This window comes from Manis pentadactyla, chromosome 11, assembly GCF_030020395.1.
Source record: "Manis pentadactyla isolate mManPen7 chromosome 11, mManPen7.hap1, whole genome shotgun sequence".
NCBI lineage: Eukaryota > Metazoa > Chordata > Mammalia > Pholidota > Manidae > Manis > Manis pentadactyla.
This window is the reverse complement of record NC_080029.1, coordinates 106497138-106520868: the sequence shown is the minus strand read 5'-3', so window position 1 is coordinate 106520868 and position 23731 is coordinate 106497138. Positions and strand designations below refer to the sequence as shown.

The window sequence follows — 23731 nt, the reverse complement described above, 5'->3', positions numbered from 1 at the left end:
CTCTGAAGTTCCTAAGATAAAAAACTTTTAAAAATTTAACACAATAAGTAAAAAAAACTTGAGTAGAAGGCATACAAAATTAGGTGAGGGGAGGTGGTTAGTAGTGAAAGAAATCAGGCATGATATGCAATCCTTGTGGAGCTCAGTCTTGTGGGTGTACAGACAACTAAGCAGAAAATAACAGAAAAAAGTCATAAACCACCTTTAGTGGGACCCACAGGATATTAAGGGGGAATAGAGAGGTGATGCCTAACTCAAGACTGGGAGAAGGTCTGAATTGTCCATGACTATTTCCTGGAGCTAAGCAAGGGAAAGAGAGCAGGAGAAACAAAAGGGATGAAATATTACAGAATTGTGGAAACATACCAGGTTGAGAACAAGTACCTTACTGCAGTACATCCCTGGGCAGGAGTTAGTTATGAAGGGCTATGCACATCCTGACAAGGTCTTTACACCCAATCGTACAAGACCAAAGTCAACACTAGTTTTATTTCAATCACTTGAGCTCCCAAGTGAAAACTGTATTGTAAGGAAATAAAACTACCAACAAGAAGATCAGGCAAGGAAACCACTGCAATTTTCCAGTTAAAAGAGCAAGAGCTGCACTTCCAGTATAGAGGAGAAATTGCTTAACAAATGGATCCTCCTGCAAAGAATTCAGCTACAAACTCTGGACAAAGACAAAAAACGATGACTGAGGTCTCTGGAGCTTGACTGAGGACAAGCAAGTTTTAGAGGGGAAGCAAAACTAGGAGCAACTGACAAGCATGGAATGGGTTCTCTGTGATTCACTTGCTTGTTCTGTTGGCAGCTCTGCCCAAGAGCAGCACAGTCATGGTGGGAGAGCAGAGACACAGTAAAAATTCAACGGAAAGGTCATTTTTCTGGTATGAAAATCAACAGTAGAAGGAGTCCAGGATAACCAGGGCTAGCAAGAGTAAGGGGGAAGCCAAAAAGGAGACAGAGAAGGCAGAAACTCTTAAATTCTGTGTCTGGACTCAGCTCAAGTCTCCGGCAGACCCTGCAGCAAGCGTGTGTGGACAAACCAAGACCACTTTGCGGCTTAAAGAACTGCACTGAGGTCTGAGCCATGGCCCGCTACCGCACATCAGGGTACAGAAGGGTGTAACCAAACTCGGCACCCCTGAAAACAAAAGCCTCAGTGTTGTTCAGAACAGTAACACAGAATCCAAAGCCTCCACAACAAAACATTTACAGTGTCCAGATTATAATCCAAAATTACTCAACACACGAAGAATCAGGAAAATGTGACCCATTCCCAGGGGAAAAGAGAGTCAGCAGATGCCAATTCTGAGATGACTTAGATGCTGGAATTTTCAGACAAGGACTTTAAAGCAGCTATTGTAACAATGCTCAATGAGTTAAAGCAAAATATACTTGTAACTGATGAAGTAGAAAAAAGTCAACAGAAATAGAAAATATAAAAAAGAAGCAAACTGAAATTTTAGAACAGAAAAATACAATGACTCAGATTTTTTTAAAAATCACTACACTGGCTTAAGAATAGAGATGACAAGGAAGGAGTCAGTAAACTTGAAGACACTAACAAAAATCACTCAGTCAAAACAAGACAAAGAAAGAAAAGACTAAAAATAATAAGTGGAGCTTCATGCAACTGTGGGGATGCTGGAATCATAGGAGTGGAGAGAGAAACTAGAGCAGAAAAAATATTCAAAGAAATAATGGCTGAAAGTTTCCCAAATTTGGTGAATGACATAAATCTACAAATTCAAGAATCTCAGCAAACCCAAAGCAGAATAAATTTAAAGAGGAACACTGCTTGGGCACATCATAGTCAAACTACTGAAAGCTACAAGAAAAGAAAAATCTTGAAAGCAATCCTGTTACACATAGGGGAACAATAATTTTAATTACCACAGATTTCTCATCAAAAACTATGGAAGCCAGAAGACAGAGAGCACTAAGAGAAATAAACTCAACCTAGAACTCTGTATGTATAAAGACCTTACTTTCAGATAGGAAAAGCTAAGTGAATTTGTCACCAACTGGCCTGTACTACACACAATACTGAATCAAAGTTCTTTAAGCTCAAGAGAGATGCTCTCAGATTTTCAGGAATGAATGAAGAGCCTCAGAAATAGATATTGTGTGAGTAAATATGAAACAGTCTATTTTATATTAATGTCTTTAAAAGGCCTAAGACTATTAAAGCAGAAATTATAACAATGTATTGTAGGTTTATAATATATGCATTTGCAAAACATATAAAAACAATAACATGGCAGGGGAGGGGTAAATGGACATATAGCATTGCAAGATTTCTACATTTTACATCAAGTGGTACCATATTATCAACAGACTGAACTGTTAATGATGTATAATAGCTACAGCAATCATTAATATATTAGAGAAAAGAGACATAGCCAAATGCCAGCAAATAAATTAAAATGGACATCTAAAGAAATACTGAAATAATCCAAAACGAGGCAAGTAAAGGGGAACAAAATCAATAAACAAACAAAACAAAACAAAACAAAACAGAGAGAATAAATAGAAAACAAAAAATAAAACATAGCCCTAAATCCAATCATATCGGTAATATAATTAAATGTCAATGGGCTATACACTCTAATAAAAGATAGAGACTATCAGCATATATAACAAAGACTATATATATTATGTGCAAGAGATGCAATTTAAACATAGACACGGTTCAGTTGAAAACAGTGGATGGAAAAAGATATACCATGCAAACAGTAAACATCAGAGGGCAGGAATGGCTACATTAATACCAGATAAAACAGACTTCAAGACAAAGAGTATGAACAAAGTTAGTGACCAACATTTCCTAACAGTGAAAAGGTCAGTTCATCACCAAGACATAGCAATAAAAAATGTGTATATACCTAATCACAGAAGTCTAAAATATATGAGGTAAAAAAAATAACGAAATTGAAGCAATAGTCTAAAACCATAGCAAAGAATTTTAACCCCACACCCCTCTCTCAGAAATTGATAGAATGATTATACTAAAACCAGAAAAAACATAATCTAAACAATATTTTCAATCACCTAAATCTAATTGATATATATACAACACACACAAAAACAGCAGAATATATATTTTAACATGAACCAAGAGAAACCATATGCTGAACCACAGAACAAGTCTCAATAAATTTAAAAGAATTAAAACCATACAAAGTATGTTCTCAGGCCATAACAATTAAATCAGAAATCAAAAACAGCAAGATATCTAAGAAAACCTCAAATATTTTGAAGTTTAACTACACACTTCTAAATAATCCACAAGTCAAAGAAGAATCTCAAAAGGAAATTAGAAAATATTTTGAGCTGGATGATAATGAAAATATAACAGATTAGAGCTGTGGGATGCAGCTGAAGTAGAGCTTAGAGGGACATTTATAGCTTTAAAGGCTTATATTAAAAAAGAAGAAATGCCTAAAATCAATGACCTAAGGTCCCTCTCAAGAAGCTTCAAAAAGAAGAGCAAAGTAATACCAAAATAATTAGAAGGAAGGGCATAATAGTATCAGAGCAAAACTCAATAAAATAGAAAATAGACATAAGAACGTATCAACAAAGCTAAAACTGTTCTAATTTTTTAAAAATAAATAAAATTGATAACCCCCTAGCTAGACTAACTAAAGAAGAGGGAATGGGGGACAAATGATGTATATCAAGAATTAAAGAGACACTAAAAGGAAACCAACTGGATATCTATGTGGGAAAAAAAGTAAGATCAGTCTTACTTCACACAAAACACAAAAATTAACTCCAAATGGATCATAGATAAATTGAAAAGGAAAACTATAAAATTTTTAGAGAAAATCATAAGAGAAAATCTCTGAACTTTTAGTAGACAGGAGTTTATTGAGATAGGACACAAAAAGCATAAGCCATAAAAGAAAAAACTGGTAAACTGAACTTTATCAAAAATTAAAATATCTTCAAAAGATATCATTAAGAAAATGAAAAAGCAAGTCATGGATTGGGAGAAAAGGTTAACAATATATATATATGACAAAGAACTATGAAGATATATATAAAGAATATATATCTTTATATACAAAGTAAATGATATGAAGATATATAAAATAAAGACCTATTCGAATTCAGTAATAAGCAAGGTAAAAACTCAAAAAAATACTGGGTTCGAACAGACACTTCACAAAACAAGACATATAAATGGCTAATAAGAATTTTAAAAGATGCTCAATATCACTAGCAACCACAGAAATGCAAATAAAAATCACAATGAGATGCCGACACACACCCTCTAGAATGGCTAACCTAAGAAGAGGACAACACTAACTCAGGGTGAGGATGTGGAGGCACTGGAACACTTGAACTGCTGGTGGGAATGTAATACTACAACCCTTTTGAGTAACTGCTTGACAGTTTCTTAAGAAGTTCAACCTATGTCTACCATATAACCTAGCTATGCCACTTCTACAAATTTACCCAAGAGGTCTAAAAACATATGTCTGCATAATGATTTATACAGGGATGTTCACAGCAGCTTTATACACAATAGGCCCAAACTGGAAACAACTCAAAGGCGTATCAACAAGGGAATGGATGAATAAACTGTGGCATATTCATACAATGGAATTTTACTATACGATAAAAAGTAATGCATGCAACATAGATTATCTCAAACCCTTAGGCTGAGTGAAAGAGGCTAGACACAAGAGTACGTACTGTATGTCTCCATGTATATAAACTACATACAAGTCCAAGGTGACAAAAGGTGATAAAGGAACCATTCCCTCTAAAAAAACAGATTACTGGTTGCTTGGGGGTGAATGGAGACATGGACTGCCAAGGAAAGCAGTCTTTGGGAAATGATGGAAATGTTCCCTATCTTGACTGTGGGGGTGGTTTCACAGGTATATACAACTGTGAAAAACCATTAAACTATATACTTTTTCTATTTTAAATGAGGTATAATTGACATATAACATATTAGTTTCAGGTGTACAACCTAGTGACTTGATATTTGTACATACTGCAAACTGATCACCACAGTAAGTGTATAAACATCTGACGCTACACACTTTCAATAGAAGGAGTTCATTTATGTAAATTAATACACAACAAGGTTGGCAAGAAAAAAATAAAAGATGGTGAGAGCCTTAACATGGTCCGTAGGAGGAAAGCTAGAGAGGGAGGGGCAGATTTAAGACATACTGAAAAAATGAAATGGCCGGGACTCAGTTCAGAAAAACAAAGACTGTTCTCAGTCCTGCAGACTTGACTGAAGTGGGCCGACAAAGAGCAGCCTCAGACTACCTTTCGGATTGCTTCTGGCATGGAGAATCAAGTTCCAGCGTTCTCCGGCTTTCAAATACCACCACCTTGTGTTTAGATGTGAAATGCATATACCCCCAGTGGCTTGAGAGGCTGTGTGTCTTCCAGGGAGACAGGCACCTTTTCACATTTTGGGGGGAAATTATGTCACAAGTGTATGGCAGCCACCTCCTCCCCCAATTCCCTCAGGCCCAGGAAAGGAAGTGGCCGGAGCTGCAGCACACGTGCTGAACAAGAACGAATGTCCAACAAATGTGCATGTGGAGCGAGCCCTGGTGCCTGGTACTGCTGCCCCAGTAACTACACAGTGAGATTTTCAGTAGTCCCAGGAACGTACAACAGACATGCTGAGAGGTTTATGTGCCACACAACACGCATTAGATGCATGATGGACAGAACCAAGACATGGGATGCCTTTCCTCTGGCTTTCGAATTCGTTTGTAAGTTTAGGATTTTCAGCAAAGAAAAATGGAATGGCACCTGTTCAAAATATCTGAAAGCTTAGCAACCTAATGAAGATGTGTGCTTGTAATATGATTTTAATAACATTTTCTATATCAAAGATAGGGGCTGGGGTATTTCTTCTTCAAGAGTGAGCAAATAAAACATTGTTTGGCAAAAAAGAACAAAGAAAGAAGGGCATGTGTTATATCAGGAAGATTCTGAATTGGTGAAGGAAAATGCAGTCTGAGGGGGCCAGGCCAGAGCAAACTTTCAGGGATCTGGCGAGGGTGAAGGTTGCAAAATCTAATGAGTCTAAGCATCGGTAAGCACAAGTGATGAATTTGGGGACCAAAATAATCCACATTCTCTATTTAAAAGGAGAAGGAGTAGGGGATGAGGGTGGGGGAGGAGGAGGAAGAAGTATGTGTCAGTGACAATGAAGAGAGTCCCTGGGACCTTGACAGTTGCAGAAAGAGTAAACACATATGGCATTTACTATGAGCCATGTACTTTTCCAATCACTTAGTATTACCTGATTTAATCCTTGTAACAACTCTATGGCGCACCATTTTAAAGAGAGGGCTCCCATTTACAGATGAGCAAACTAAGGCACAGAGCAGTTAAGTAACTTGCTCAGGATCACATAATTAGCAAGAGACATATCTGAGATCTGAACTCAGGCAGCCTAGGTCCAAGGTCTGTAATTAGCCCTTAACAAAAGGTATCTACTTTATTAAGATAGGATATAGAAGATTACCAGATCTGTCCACCAAAACATTTCAAAGATATTTGAATCACCACCACTCACATCATTATGGTTTATGGCACAGGATGGAAAGTCATGATGTAAAAATTACCAGTGTTAGAACAGATCAGCATAATGATATTCTTAGTGGCCAACAGAACCCTGTATTGTAGAGCAATACAATTAAATAAATTTGGAAAACATGAGTGCAAACTCATACTATTTAAACAGAAACAGTATTTCCCCCCGAGATGTCACTATGGAAACCGGCCCGGCTGCAGGCAGAGCGCTTTCGCCCACCAGTGATTCTTGTGCCCAGATGGCCTCCAGTACACACTCCTTTTATAGTCTCCACTAAATGAACCAGGACTCCTCGGAGACAAGCCAGGGTCGTATAGTGGGACAGAACAAAACCAAGGCTAGGTCCGAAGCACCTTGTTGCCATACAGCAAGAATGACTCCAAAAGCACTGGGAAGCCTGCCACATGGGCAAAGTAGTTAATGTAGGAGCACACTCCCTGGCTGAGTTGTGACGATCTGAGCATCAAAAAGAGGAGGAGAAGGAAATAGAAATTATGAAAACAAAGTGAGTCTAGGAAATGCCTTGTGTTCACATCATTCAAAAGGGATAAGCACACAGAAAGATAGTTTTAATAGAAAAGAAGGGTGGCCACAGTTGCTACAATTTGTACTGGTTTTTTAAATGAGGAAGCATTAATATATAAAGAGATGTCATTTCTTTTCTAGAATATTAATTACTTATTTGGTTATAAAATTTCTGTGTTAAGTAAGAAAGAATAACAAATGGAATTGTCAATCAGGTGGTCCCAGGCTGATGGGAGACCTGCTTGGCACTGGCTGTCTTACAACAACCTGGTGGAAAGGGGGACTCCGATTCATTGTAATTAGTGGTCACACGTGATTAGCAAGGAAACAACAGTCGGCGGTGTGTTTGTAACAGGATAAACTAATAACACAGCTTGAGGAGGAAAACCAAGTACTCAAACTCAATCTCTCACCTCCTAGGTGAAATCCCTACATGGCCCACTGAAGTATGATAAAATATTAACAAGAAAGACGTAAGTTTTTAAAATGCCAAAAGTCCGGTCAACACATCACAATGATAAGGGGTCATGAGTCTGAATCACCTTGAAGACACCTGGTCCTGATCGTCCACTCAAGAATTAGCATCCACTAATCTTGGCTATTAAGGAAAGGTATTCTATCCCCTCGGGACCTGAGAGATCACTGAACCTGTCAGCAAAGTGTCAAAGTGATGTTAATTCTAAGAAAACATTGAAATAAGTAACACATTAGGCTTGAAAAGATAAAAAAAAACAAAACCAAGAACAGAAACAATGAAGAAATAAATTAAATCCAAGATATTTGGCATTTTAGAATAAGTTAAAGTGTTAATATATTATTAAATTTTGTCATTATGTAACTTATTTTGCATACATTTTATCTGCTCTTTAAGGCAGATGTATGAAGTGATCAGAAGGAATAAGCCATACTAAATTTATAGTGGAATTTCAATAACTTAAGGGAATTTGATCAATCAAGTATATAATCTACGGTTTAAATCCTTAAGGAAAACTGGTCTTCAGAATCTTGCTCATTGGATATACTCAGCAGACACTGCTGGCCCCACCCATATCCTGTGGACACGCACCATTTCCAGCCATGCCACTTGTGACTCTGCCTTGGGGCTTCCTCTGACTCCCAGAGTCTGGTTGGCCCTGCCCAGGGGCAGGCTAGACCTGCCTCAACCCCAAGCAGGCCTCAGCCAATGACTGATGGGAGCCCGTGGATGACTGCCCCAGCTTTCTGATCTTTTGGTAAGGATAACTCAGCGCACACTATCACCTGGAGACCCCAGGGAGACTGAGCCGCAGCTGCTCACAGTGGTGACCTCCTCAATAAGGCATCTATTATTGGCTTTCATCTTCCTCAATTCATTTCCCCCTCCCCTACTGGGGCTTCCTGAGATCACCTCTCAAATAAACTAGGTGGACCCATATCTACATCTCAGGATCTGGGCAACCCAAACTAGGGGAAGAGAAACTGAGCATTAAACAAAGCACACATATGTGTAAGACTCTTCATGCACATTATCTCCTTGGACATTTCATAATCCAGTAGGAGGAGAGCTGGCTGGAGGAGCACAGCCAGGGACAGGGTGGGCGTCCTTCTGCCTCCCTTGTCGGCATCTCTTTTCTCTCTCCAGGAACCCGGCTCTCTGGACCCATGGGCTTCCCCCAGGACACTCTCTGACTCTCACTGAGGATGCTGCTTCCTCCCACAGGACTTGGAGGGCAATCTTAAAAACAGAAACGCCCATTCATTAGGCGAAGCTGCACCCAGTGAGTGTGGAGGGGAAGATAGGATGGGACAGGACAAGCATGCATTTATTCAGCTGTCAAGACGCTGAGACTCGTGGGCCCTGAATCTGCAGGCAGGCCCTCATGGTCATGAGGGACTTCTGTTTAAGACTTTTCTAGGCAGCCCTTCAAAAATAGTAAATGAAGACTCGGCTCACCACCCCCATAACCGTGGTTAAGAGCTCAGGCTTTGAATTCAGGCGTACCCATTTCTATTGTCACCTTGGGCAGGTCCCTTAATGTCCCTGAATCTCAGTTTCCCCATCTATAAAGTGGAAAAAATCTAATCGAACTCAAAGGGTGTCCCTCTTAATAAAGAGAGAACAACGATAACTTAGATTGTCAAGAGTATAGGACATGCAGTGTCTATGCATTCTTGTTGCATGGCCACACACAGGCAGGTACAGTTATCATCCTCATTTTCTGATTAGAAGAAACTTCCCCAAGGCCACAGAGCTAAGAAGCAGATCTAGGGTTCAAACTTGGGCAAGTCTGATTCCACTCTTAACCTCCATGCTATTCAAAGGACAAGGAAAGTAATTAACGGCGCCTTGCGTATACCAGGTGCTGAATCAGTGTCATTCCCTTCCTGTTCCCTTACTTCATCGGTCCTCTCCCGGGCTGTCTCCCACTGGGGAAGGGCCCTGTTGAGGGGCACAGACAAGGAGAGATTCATGGATGCTCAAAAGGAAAAGGCTAAATGCCAAGTTCTTAATAAAGAGCCTTCAGAGCACATAGATTTTGGCTTCTCCTTCTATTAATACCTAAGCTTTTAAGGTTTTTCCAACTCCCTAATTTCCTTCTCTGGAACCTACACAAAATCCCAAAATGGTTTTCAGAAAGACACAAAGTCAGGAATACTAAATATCTTAAAGGTTTTGGGTGAAATTAAGTCACCTCTAAAACATGTTGACTCAATGCCACAGAAGAGTGTGGGATTAGGAGTCTGTCTCGCAGCCTGGCTCTGGCATTTACTGAACTGGGTGATCTTGAGCAAAGCTACCAGTCTTCTCTGTCGCTTTAAAAAAAAAAATGTTAACACAGGGTAATAATCCTTGTCTTGCCTTTCTTAAAGTTGCTGAGAGAACTGTGTGAGGAATGTCTGTGAAAATACTTCATAAATTATAAAGCACTACACAAATGTGGGGAATTATCAGTGTTAATCAATAGCTTATCAGACTTGCTAAGGAAATTCTTGAACAGGAAAAATGAGAGCCAAAAAGCAGAGGTGAGCAGCAAGCTGGAATGATGAGAGTCCGGTGGTAAAGAAAAACTAGCTGTCAGAACCTCATTTTCAGTGTTGGCAGTTAACCTTCAATCAATTTTATAAGGCCAGGAAAGAGCCATATTTTTAATTAAGTGTCGGCAGTAGGCTCAGCAACATAAAATTTAATGGCAGGGAAGACACCAACTTAAAGAAACATAGCTTCTTACCTCTCCTTCCAAGAAAGAGATCTTTTCTAAAAGCTGCAAGATTAAGAGCTGTTTTTGTTGCACCTTTTTCTTTAATGATTCAATCTAGAAAGAAACAAATGGAAATTTGTTGATCAAAAATACAGAACTGTACCGTTACCAAGTTAATCCACTAGAAGAGATACCTTTAGTTTTCATTTAAAGAGAACCTACACATTGGTGTTTCATGAAACAGTATTAACACAAGATGCTCCATAGAAAGGGAGGTTCCATAGCCAGGTAACTTTGGGACATCAGGCATGATTGGCATGATTTTGGGAGTGACGTCTCATTAGGTTTGTTTAATCTACCATTTCCACACTGATTTTGCTGTGTGACCCTTATTAACACCCCATAGATGCTCCTGGGAAGGAACATGTTTTGGGAAATGCAGATACAACTCCACATAATAATTATTCGGCTTAAACTCACCAGGAAGCCCACATTTCAAACATTCAGCTCTGTTATTCTTGGTAGTACATAGCTATTCAACCAGATGTCAAGAGTTTGGTCTACGAAAAGGGTCTATGTCAGTAAAAGAGCTAACGGAATTCAAAGGATCAAGGACTCATCGAGGGGCCTGGGGTTAGCAGGGAAGGATTCCGAAAAAGAGAGGCTTGAGCTGGGCTTTTGCCTTTGTTTTCATAATATATTCCTTCTTGGACTACTCTACCTTTGCTTTTCATTCACATATCACGTTCCATTGACAAACTCTAAGTTCCCTAAAAGCAGGAACCCGAGTACTCTGTACCAGGGTGTGTGCTGGACAATAGCAGAAAAACAGTGTCCAGGCTCAATAAATAACTTGTAATTTTGAAGAACACACTAATTTCCCAACAATATTGCATATTGAATTTCAGCATTCATAAAATCTTTTTTAAAAAACTCCCTCTCATTGCAAAATGACATGAGTCCTATAGAAGGGAATCTAAAATACCTAGAAAAAGTGCCAAAGTACAATTACATTTGCCCTTTGACCCAACAATCCTATTTCTAGAAATAGATCCCAAAGACACATTGGCCAAAATATGAAATAACTTGGACACAGGATTTTTGTTTTTTAGAAAACACAAAGAAAACAAAACTCCATCAGTAAGTGGCTGGGTGAATAAACCATGGTACATCTTAACAGTGAATGTCTATGTAACCTTCAACAAAACCCATGAAGATCTCTAAACACTGATATGGTGTGTTGTGAGGAATATACAGTATGCTAACTTGGATGTGAAGCAGATGAAGATATATGAATGTATATATTTGCAAAAAGAAACACTGCAGAGATAAAACAAACCTTAATTATTAAAAAATAGCTATCCATAGAGATAGGGAGGAAATTAGAAGGAGGAGAGGGAACAGAAGAAAAACTTTTCTGATGACATTGTTACACAGGTTTAATTTTGAAAGCTCACTTTACAGATTAAAAAATAAAACTAAATCAAAAAGAGAAAAAAAAGTGAATCCTAAAACTTGAAAGCAAACTGAAATAAAGGAACTTAACTGTATATAAATTCATAAAAAGAAAAAATTCAAGTGTTGTTAGAACAAGGTAATTTATGTTTTTAGTGGAATGTATTTTAAAGATAAACACAACTAAACTGTAAAGAAATCTCTCGTTCACTAAGGAAATTGTTAGAAGTAATATTGGTATTGTTATCTTGAAATGATTTGATATATTGCAGTATAATGGTGTCTGAAACCAAGATTTTTAGTGTAAGAGAAATAAATACAAGTATGAAATCAAAGAAGTAAAAAAAAAAGTTTTGTTACAATTGATATGAAAATATCAATATGAGCTTAAAATCTTTTATGTTTTTGTTAAATATGCATTCCCTAACCCTGTCCACTGAGACTACCTAGAAATAAGAACAATAAGCACATAACATATCCAGATTGTGGTCTCTAAATACCATTCTTCACCCAAAAAAACCCCCACAGGATATCCAAGAACAATGGTCTATTTCAAGGAATAAAAAGTATACTAGATGAACCCAGAACACCTTGTTATGCCTGAAAACAAGGACATGAAAGGTTCCCCTTGGGTCAAGGGTCGGACAATTTGAGCATCAAAAAGAACAATGAGTGTAATTAAGTAAAATACATGGCATGTATATATATATATATACGTGTGTGTGTGTGTATATATATATATATATATATATATATGCACATATAAATAAAACCATGAGTATTTTATGATTCTTAAAAACAAAACAAAACAGCAACAACTCGACACCACTGGAAGTGACAAGAGCACCAACTCCTTACTCAGAAACTTGACAATTTAGAGAAAACAACAAAGCATGTATGCTGCCTTTGTTGTATACACAAAAGGGCAAACCATATAAAATGGAATATAATAAGAAAACACTTAAGAAAAAAAATCTCTAATGTTGATAATAAAGAAATTGCCCACTAATAACATTGATGAGTTACCTCTTAATAACTCTTAAATTCACCCAAAACTATTGACCGAAGAAATCAGTGTTGGGAGGGTTGGGAGGGACAGCTCCTCTCATGTGTTGCAGGTGGCACTGTAAATTAGAATGACCCTTTGCACAATTCAGCAATAAATACTAAGAGCCATAAAGCTGTTCATACCCTTTGACCCACTAATCCTACTCCTGGGAATTTATCCTAAAGATATATTTCAGACATAGGAAAAAAAGCTGTATATACAAGGATTCTCTTGCTCCTATTATTTATAATAGAAAATGGAAATAACCTTAATGTTTAGCACTAAAGGAATCAAAAATAATTTATGGAATATCAATTTGATGGAATATATTACACAAACACTAAAAATTAATATATTGCAAAATGGAAAAGTGTTACAAAACGCCTCAAGGGATTAAAAGAAAAAGTTTACAATTGAAGGTACGATCTGGAAGAGAAGTTAAATAAATGCAATGGTTCTGGGGTAGGATTATAGGCAAAACAAAGTTTGTTTTGTTTAAATTTCCTTCAATATTTGTAGGAATAGTTTTCAAGAATCATCCTTATAGCCCTTTTCCATTCCTTCCTATAGTATTAAAATTGTTTGATTTGTAAGATTTGACTTTTAAAATCTTGAAATGATAGGCAAAATGGGTACGGAAATTAACTAAAATGTTCCAAGAAGGTCAGGGGTAATATTTCATCAAATATGATAAAAAGGTACTTGAAATACACTAGTTTCACTATCTCTGGAGTAATCAGAGTGGTTTGTGAGTCAGGGGAAGCAAGAGATGTGGACTGAAGGCACCCTACTGAACAGTTCACAGGAAGGTATCCAGAGGATATTTCAAAAAAGAAATAGATACAAGGCAAGAGATAACTGGAGAGAGAGCTGAGAGGAGAAGAATTCTGGGAGTTCACCTAGGAGGACAGAGGACTGATGCTAGAGAGAAAAACCACTCATTCTGGGGAGAAACAATGGGCTGTGGGAAAGATTTTGGGGTACAGAAGCTTCTAATGACAAGGCTCATGTTTTTTAGCATCTGATGCCTTAAGAGATTGAACTCTTACGCTAAATGAATTTGTGCATGTACATGTGCCTTCAGCCTTAAGCATTTCTTACAGAAGCATCTCATTCAGTATATTCTGTGACCAGGGCAAGCCTTTAGTTCTTTTTCCACAATCTGTAAATCACACGTGTGTGAAAAATGGTGTTATTTCTGACTGCCAACTTCAAACCACCTTGAAATATTGTCTCCCATAGCATCTAGTTGATAAACACTCAACAATTAGCTGCCATTATGTTATTACTGGTGTTTCTCCCTCCCTAGACTGTGAGCTTCTTGAGAATAAAGATCATGCTCATCTTTATATTCTCAGACAACTAATGAATGAATCTGTCCATCCCATCTCTCAACAATCTATCCCTTAGACTTCAAGGGCAAAAATGTCTGAACAGACCCTTGGAGGCCTTGAAGAACCAAGGTGGATGTGTCCCCAAAAGCACCCTCATGTATCAGGGGCCACTCTAAAATCAGGGTACCACACAGCTGGTATGCAAGTGAAATCCTTTTGGCTCCTCTGCTCTTTTGGTGCACTTAAGTTTATAAATTTGACCTTCAAGAGGTTTATGTGCCCTTCATGAAGCTGTCACCAAGCAGTGGTAAATGACCCAAGTCATCCAGCACTAAGAAATGAGAAATAAGAAATGCTATAGGCCCTACTCCTGCAGATGCTGAATATAATACCCTCCTGCTTAAAAAGCCTTCCAAGCTTCTATTCAAACTCCCTAGTGTGGACATGAGGCCATTCTGCTATGGTCCTACTCTCATCTCCCCAGTTTCATTTCACACCCACCCTGTTCCAAATGAATCCTACATTTAAGCCACTCAACCCTCTCAGCAATCCATGGACATACAGTGATCCTGCCTGTGGACCTTTGACCAAGCTGGTGCCTCCACTGGACATGCCCTCCCACCCTCCATCCCCTTCTCAAACAGGAAATCCCCTGCTGTCATGAAGTCCTCATTGGTCACCTCCCAGACCAGCTCTTCCCAAGTCCTCCAGGCTGGCCTCATGTCTCCTTCCTGTTCTACCTCAGTCCTTTGAGCAAGGCCCTGTTCGGACACACCAGTGCCACTATCATCCCTTGACTACATCTTTGCTTTGCACTAGATGGCACACCCATCAATTATCTTACATAAAAGCAGTTCTCTTAAGAGGCGAAATCACCCTTGTCAATCCACACGTTGTTATAAAAACTGCTTTGGAAACAGATTGCTATAGTGAAAAGTTTCCTCCTAATTTCTTTTGAAAAGAGCTTTTATGTCAACCAGACCAAACTGAAATTGAATGGAATTTAGTAAGGTCTTGTTATGCATTCAGAGCAACCCTGGAAGTTGTGAGGCTTCTCAGCTTCCTGAAATTTTTTTCCCCATTAGTGACAAACCTGTAGGACACGGGTCATTTGTTAGATGTCAGAATATGATACAGCCCTATAATTAGAATTATGTGAATAGTACCCAATTGTGCAAGACTCATAAAACAACTCAATATTGAGGTTGAGGGTGTGGAGAGAAATTAAGGAACATTAGAAATACAGCTGCAAATAACTATAAAATACTAGACAGCACTGATACGGTTTTTTAAGAAATCGTGCTGTTCAGTATTTTCTTTTACCAGCTGGCAAATGATATATACAGGTCTGAAAAATGTCTTACATAAAACAGTAAACACACCAGAAACAGAGCACAATACTAGAAGGTATGTTAAAACTAATGGGTCACGTTGAATCTAACTGATTGCAATCTTGCAAAAGGAATTCAATTTTCTTTAAATCCCAAGTCTAAATTTATGATATTACAATTTTTTTGAAATTTTATTTTGTTATCATTCTAATTTTTGAAATAACCAGTTAAGGCCCATGGGAAAGTTTATTCAAAATCAGGATATGGGGGCTGTGTATATGTATACATGTATGTGTATCAGGAAATTCAAAACCATATATTAATAAGTAAAGTTCCCCTATCTCTATCAACACCCCCGATGTGTTATTCCTTCCCATGAACCCTCAATAAAAGACTTTCTGCTTTAAACTGCATTTATGAAGAAATAATTCATTTTCCCACTGAAATTTTCTGAAATGCTCAGATACCTGCCAATTAAAACTTCTAATGAAAATAAGACAACCATGGTTATGAATTCTAGGTAAAAGTAAAGCAACATGATGCTTTATCCTATTGTGAGTCCTTGTAGACTTTTCAGGGAAAATTTATGCTGTTAGATTATTTTTAAAATTCACAAGAAAATAGCGGGAAGATCCCCATTATTGTTTTCAACCCCCCTAGAGATTCAGTGACTCAGCAAACTGACGAAGGCAGGGATGGAACCGGACAGTAAAGAACCTTCTAGAGCTCACTCAGGGATTGGGTTCACCTTCACCATTCCTTCTTCTGGTTCTGACAGGGCCTTGTTTTCTACTCAAACTGTCCCCTTCTGTGATCTGGGAAATAATTGTCTCTAGCTCCCTCAACAAAATAAGAATTAAGAATTATGCTTGATCCCCATATATGCCACCATGAAAAATGAGAATAACTGATATTCTACACTCTTCCTCTGAAAAGATCTTCTATTTTTGCTACAGCGTCTCTTATTTCTATTTTAGAAGTCTGACAACACAGCAATTTCAGTTATTGTATTTTAAAAGGCCATTCTCCTGAATAAAAACCACCAAAGTAAGAATTTGAAAAATAATAAAGGTACCCTCTTTTCCTAAAAGATAATAAAGCGTAGGGAAATATGACAAGAGCAGAATCTGCACTGCATTAATGCAGCAGGAAAGAACAGTTTAAAAAGGACAAGGAAAATGGTACATTATCTCATTTTGGGGGAGTAAAGGGGATGAATTAATGCCACAACAAAATGAAACTGAAAAATTGCTAAATGAAGCTCTGAGTGGGGAAAATGAAAAATCAATGAAGGAACGGAGGGAAAAAGGTACATTTTTCATCTTCATGATGCTTGATTGGATTTGTAGAAATTCATTTTCAATTAATGTGTCTTGTGGCATTCAGCCAGGCTAGCTATGAACAGAGCACATATTTTAATCAATTTTTTTCTATTAAGTTTGAAGTAATATATAATAATAGAGATACACCACTCAAAAGTATCTGCTGAAACTGGCTTCTGAAGTAAAATAATTTAATTTGGTTTGATTTCTGTGTTCTATTAAAGATAGGCCAACTTCCCTCTGAGGAACAGCGCCTGCTTCTCCTGCTGCCTAAATGTGGCCGGCCTATGCATGTATCAGGGAACCAATCTGAACGCATTCACTGGGGGAAAGGAAAGGGGTGTACTGGGTCCCAGGGCTTTTGGTAGGTTGGCTCATTATTCTCAGAAATGCCCCTCAGAGGTGGTTATCCCCACAGAGGAGGAAACAGAGGTTCCTAGTTTCATCTGTTCATTCCCTCATTGCTTCCTACGATCACCTGCCTGAGGCCCAGCTATAGACACTGGGGGCACCGCAGTGAGCTAGGCAGATCTGGTCTCCACCTCATGGAATAAACATCCTGGGGAGGAAGGCAGGCAGTAAACAGAAACAAACACACAAATAAGTGACATAAAGGGAGATGGCAGAGCGATGAGTTGTTCCCCTGGGACAGGATGCATCTGCTGGCTTCTGATGGGGTGAGGGAAAGATGTAGGCTTGGAGGCCAGTGCAGGTGACCAACTCATCACAGCTTGCCTGGAACTTTCTAAGTCTTAGCACTGGAGTCTCATGTGCCAGGACCTTTCTTGTTCACAGGCAAACCAAGACAGGTGGTCACCCTAGAGCTCAATGCTGGCAGGGCTAAGCTCTAAACCCATGTGTCTCTGATGCCAAGACGTGGGCTCTTGTAGGCACACCATACAATGCTGAGAGGTTTGCCTCCATCATCCCTGTGGGGACCACCCACCACTGGGATGCTGCCTGGAAGTCAGGCAAGGCTGGGAAGAAGGTTGGTAGGTGATACTTTCTTTTACAAAGGATTTGCTGGGGCCCTAAATCTTTAAGCTGTTCTTGTTGCCTCTGACTTTAGTGGGGGGTAGGTGGAATGGAGAAATAGGGAAGAGGGTGCTCTAAGTTTCTCAATCTCCTTGCTTTCCTTAACGGATGAAGTTTCAGGGTCAAAAGACTATACAATGAACGAGAACACCCAGGGGGAGAACAGTCTCAGACGCATGTAATGCGATGATGCATACGGAAGCACCCAGCGCCAAACCTGGTACAGAGCTGGTGCTTTAAAAAAAAAGTGGTAATTAAGAAAATTATGCTCCTAGAGTATAAGTGCCCTGGAACATGGATGCTCACATGCCCTGACTAGCTGCGCTTCCTGCCTCTCACCCCTCCTGTTTGCCCAGCACCCCCTGCCAGGGGCATCACTCTAGGGCTCAGGCCAGAACAAGCAAAGGGGCACCACTGAGGAACCAGAAGCAGAGTAATAAAGGACATTTTCGTGGCTTTGTGCTGATAACCCACCACAACTGGTCTCAACTCACATTTCCAGCCTCCTCATTATCAGTCCCTCCTACGAGTCAGTCAGACTAGATTAATGGTCCCTGAACTCACCCTATACTTCCTGGTCTCTGTGTCTTTGTTTATTCTATATATCGTCTGGCATATCCTTTTCCACCCATTCGATCCCTGTCTAGAAAAATCCAGTCCACCCTGCCAGACCATCACCTGCTGCAATCAAACCCTCCCTACAGACTCTGAAATTAGTGAATATTTATGGGCTCTGTGCTAAGCCCTTGGCATGCATTATATCAGTCAACCTTTAACCTCTAAAGCAGGTCCTATTATGACCATACCTTTTTTGCTGATAAGGAAACAATGTTGGAGAGGGTAAGTAACTTGCTAAAGATTTAAAGCCTCCTCAAGAACAGAGGCAGGGTACGAAGCCAGATATAATTTATTTGAAGCCTATGAACTTAACCACTATTATCTTCAGTTTCTCTGTCCCCGGCACACACCTAATACCTCCACTTAACACTCCTGTCATATTCTGCCTTGAGTTCTAACAAGTTTTAATGTTAACCAGAAAGTCCCTTGAGGGCAAGAACCCATGACCATTTTTTCATTTGGTTTATAGAAGGCATTTCTTAAGTGTTTACTGACTGACCCATCAGAGAAGAGCTCCCCATAAATTGCTCCTGGCTCCTCATCACTCCAGGTCCCACTCCTACACCTAAGGATTGGGTTTCCTGCAGTCTTCAGTACAGGGGCAGGAAAACAGCAATATTTAAAGGCAGGGCACATGGGAAACAACTCTAGCTTGATAAAGTGGCATGAAAAAAATCAGTGGTGCAAGGACCAACAAATGTTAGAGAAACAAGCTTTCCATGAGCGGGGAAAAAGAAATGAAGCCCTATTCATACCATATACACAAAAATAAACTCCACATGGATTATTCTTTATTTGTTCAACCAATATTTATTGAGCACCTAATATATGGCAGTGACTATTTCTGATATTAGGGACATTGCCATGAACAAAACAGACAAGGCCACTGCCCTCACGGAGCTTACAGTCTAATACACAACAAATAAATAAGCAAAACAGGTAAGCTGAGCGTGGTATATATTACAAGATGATAAGTGCTATGGAGAAAAACAGAGTAAGGAAGAGGATGGAGGGTATGAGTAGGGGGGGTTACATTTAAGACCTAAAGATGAAAAACAAAACTCTAAAACTATTACAAAATATACCTTATGACAAACAAGACACACACACTGCACCAAAAAAAAATTAATAAGTTTATACCAAAATTAAAAACTTGTATATTACACGAGACCATAAACAAAAACCATTGACTGGGAGGAGGTATTAGCATCCATATTTGTTAATAAATGATTACTCCTGCAGGTATACAGAGCTCCTACAAGTCAGCAGGAGGAAAGATAAACCAAATGGAAAAAGGAAGAAAAGATATAAACAGTCAATTCATAAGGATGGAAGCCCGCATTGTCAATAGGCTTATGAAAAGATGCTCAGACTCACCAGTAGTAATGAAGTAATCAGACTAAAGAAAATTAAAATCAAAATAGAGATACTATTTCACAATTGGCTAAAATTATAGCCCAACAGTACCAAGACGTAGTGAGGATGTGGAAAAATCCGCCCTCTCACACTTGATAGGTGGAAGGTGTATGTAGACTTTGGAGAACAACTGGGCAGTAGCATGTCAATCTAAGGTCCTAGCAATTCCTCCTCTTAGAGAAGCAAAGAGACATGCTTGGCATTGTTTGTAAAAGAATAAAAATTTGGAGACAAAGCGAAGTATCTAGCAAAATGATACATTACAATATAATTCAAATACATATATACAATATATATTCACACAATGGGATATTAGCCATTAAAATGAATAACTTAGATCTATATGTAACAGCATCAAAAACAAAATTGGGGAAAAGAGTAAGTTGCAAATTATATACAATAACATTTACTTATTTATATATTATAAGTACAAATTTGCATGCATTTTTAAAAACATAAATTAAGCTAATACTGATAACATATACATCTGTACACAGTAAAAGCACTGAAACATGGCCTGGATAGAGACCAAATTGCCTTTGAGGGGGGCAACTAGAATTGGGAAGAGTAAAAATGTAACATTTTGTCCCTAATGTTTTCTTTTATTTAGAAACAATCTGAAATAAGCCAAAACATCAGTATTTGTCAATTCTAGAGTATATGGGGTTTTTTTTTAATCATCCTCTATAATTTCCTATGTTAGAATTTTTTTTTCCAATTAAAAAAAAAGAAGCAAAGAAGGAATGCTGGGTTTGGAGTCAAAGACCTGAGTTTGGCTCCCACACCATCATCATTTGCTGAGAGACGGCCAACTACTTATTTTTTAAGAATCTAAGTCTCAGTTTCTGGTGCTAAAAAATCTGTGGTAATAATACTTCCCACAGAGGGAATGTGGGAATGTGGTCTCCATGCACCGCCTTGAAACAGAAGAAATATTCAATAGCTGGTAGCTACTCAGAACAGGAACACAACCTCACAACCTCTCTACGGGCAGAATGTGGACACCCAGGTTTCTGAGAAGTATTTCACAGCTAATTAGCAACCATCTCAACAAAGAGAAAGTGGATTCAATAACATTTACAAAGAAAAGAACTTCTCCCTTGACAGGACAATTTGTATTGTGAATACATTAATCAAGTACATGTCACAAATTGGACCTGCAGTTTTTCTGTAACACATTGGGGAAAAAGGCTTATACACACATGATACCTTTCTGATACCTTCTAAAAACTGCACATTTTTCTTAAAGTTCCTAAGATTTTAAAATAGAGAAGTAACATGGTGTTGAACACTAGAACTTGAAACTAATATTTTCATTTACTGTAAATAAATTCTGCCTCAAATTGTTCGGTAGCGCCTCCTGTGGGTCGGTGTGAGTGGCCATGAGACAAAACTAAAGCCTTAAGAGCCAAGTTTACTAATGGAGTGAAGGAGAGGAGCAGGGGAGGGGGTGGGACTGAGGGGTTGGTGAGGGGCAGGATCTGAGCATCTAACTCGGGTTCCGCAAGCGGAAAGTTGAGTTCACGCCATATCACAGTCCTGGCAGGAGGAGGTGAACTGAAGGACACGCGCAAAGGCAGGGAGGAGCCGGTGGAAGAAGGTCCTGTCAGGGGAGGCTCCCAGATCTAAGGGGATCACCCATCAGACACGGGCTGGCCTGGGGGAAGGTGCGTGGGGCGCTGAGCACATAAAACTTGGGAGGCACTCTCAGGGTTCTGCAGACACCCTAGGCACCTCCCTCACTGTATGCCCCCATGAAATAAGGCCTATCTGGCCTCCAAGTACTCTCTGTAGCCCAAAAGAGAAAAGAAACTTCAAGGGCACAGGGAAGGCACAGTCCTGGGAGGGAGGCTCACACAGGTGATATGACATTCCCTGCTCCATATTGTGACATCTTTTGGAAGCAGGGTAATGAACCTATTCCATTAGAACAAATGCCAGTAACTTTTCCACCAGAGACTCAGAAAAATATGAGGGCAGTGAAGGCATCCCTAGAAACAGTATATATAGGTCACAGTGCTGGAGTGACTCAAATCGGACTCAACTCTGCCGGAGCGCAGGTCTGGACACTGCACAGAGTATCTAGGGATCTGTTCAAACAGAATACTGGCATAGGTTTACAGCATTAACAGTGGGTTACCACTGCCTACCTGCCTGAGCTGGGCAGAAGCATCTACGTGGCCAGAGATGGATTCTGACAAGCAACCATTTACCGGCTGACTCTGCCATGGAGAAGTGGTGGAGTGGAGAACCACCGAGCACACAGCCCCGCAATGAGCCCTCCATCAGCCCCGTGCACCTGCTGATGCCACCCTGACTATTCCCCCTACTGCTGCGGCTGCTCCTGCTCCTAGGAATAAGCAACACTGTTCTCATGAGACATCAGTACCTGGGCTGTCTCAGCAAGACTTCTATAAAAATAAAGCAGGCATGCAGTATATTTCATTTCAGTGTATTTCTGATGAATACATTTCTCTTTTCCTCAGATACACTTCTCCTTTCTGTGCAATTAGCTGAATTGTCTATTCAGACAAAATGCCCATAGAAATAGAAGGCAAACTTTTCCTAAACAAGAATGCTACGTTGACTAGTAAGATTCATCTCCTTTGAGAAAGGACATCCTCAGGCCCACCTCCCACATACAAATACAACTGAGCTACATGGACAGCTGGCCGCTCCTGCATTATCCGGGCTGTGAGCTGGTGGAGAGCACTTCCTTTCTGGAGCACTGGAGTTCTTCAAGCCTGCTTCCCATCTCCTTAGCAGGTGTCCTGTGCAGTTTTCCCATTAAGTAAGGCTTCATTCTCCAAGATCTTAGGACCAGCCTCCACCCGGCACTTTCTGAATTACTTTTTAGTACTATTTTTCATTGCAGTTCCTTCTTTGTGGCCTAGGAACCCAAATTCCTAAAAATACTCTGTAGATATTTGAGTTCTCTTGACTCTGCAGTGTGAGGCTGGACAAATGGAGGCTGTGGTATTTGGTATTTTCACAAACAAGAGCCCTACCAGGTCAAACTTTCCTTTCAATAGCATGTCCTTCCTGTTTTGTTCAATGGTTCATCACAGATACATGCCACCTCTTTCCAGCAGAGAGGGAACACGTGTTCTTCCAGTCACACACAAAAAAAGGAATCGGTTCTGACCCACAGCAGCCTATCATTTTATCATCTTCCAAAGAGCCGGAGACTAAATCTGGAGAACAGCTCGTGTGACATGATCTGGAAATAGTTCAAGTGAGTGGATTAGGGTTGTGGGCTTAGTGCACGGGTCCTTTCCCCTGCCCCAACTTGGCTAATCACCAGGGATGGAAATTACTCTGAATCCTCTAAACACAGGGCATTCGGCAAAAATGTACTTTGGTGTTGTACATCTCAGCATACCGCACCACAGTTCTAAAATAATTGTGTGCTCACAAATGGGTGATCCATTTAAAATGGCAGACTTTTGGGGTGTAAATAATTTAAAATTTTTAAATTGCTTTGTGTATAAATATTTTCCTCATAGGATGGGTAGTTAAGCTAGAACACAGCGCAGAGCACAGAAGAGAAGAGAGAAGCTTACCCAAAGACCCCACTGGACCACAAGACACCCAAAGGAGAGAAGGGCAGGTCTGCATATTTATTTGTCCAGAGATCAACCAAGTTACTTTTGCTTTTTTTAATTTGTTTTGCTTGACTCTGGGTGTACACAGCAGGGACCTAACCATCAGTGATAATAACAACAGCAGCTAATAGTCATTGGGCATTTCCTGTGTCCCAATGAAAATGCTCTAAGTATTTTATATCTATCATCTTATTTAACTCTTACAAAAAATCCTTATAGGCAGATACTGTTATTTACCCCATGTTACAGACAAGAATACTAATAACTTTTTGAAGGT

The 23731-nt window shown here is 39.4% G+C and overlaps 1 protein-coding gene across 3 annotated transcripts in view; it reads right to left on the bottom strand.

Moving 5' to 3' along the window:
- MYZAP (myocardial zonula adherens protein) overlaps positions 1–23731 on the bottom strand; it is an 89282-nt gene that overhangs the window by 11688 nt on the left and 53863 nt on the right. For 2 of the 3 annotated variants that reach the window (XM_036903006.2, XM_036903007.2), the window contains one exon: positions 10321–10404. In XM_036903006.2, the coding sequence (XP_036758901.2) occupies positions 10321–10404 (84 nt within the window). Of the gene's footprint in view, positions 1–10320; positions 10405–19223; positions 23070–23731 lie in introns of those variants that run through there. The other variant, XM_036903008.2, reaches the window with a different exon arrangement.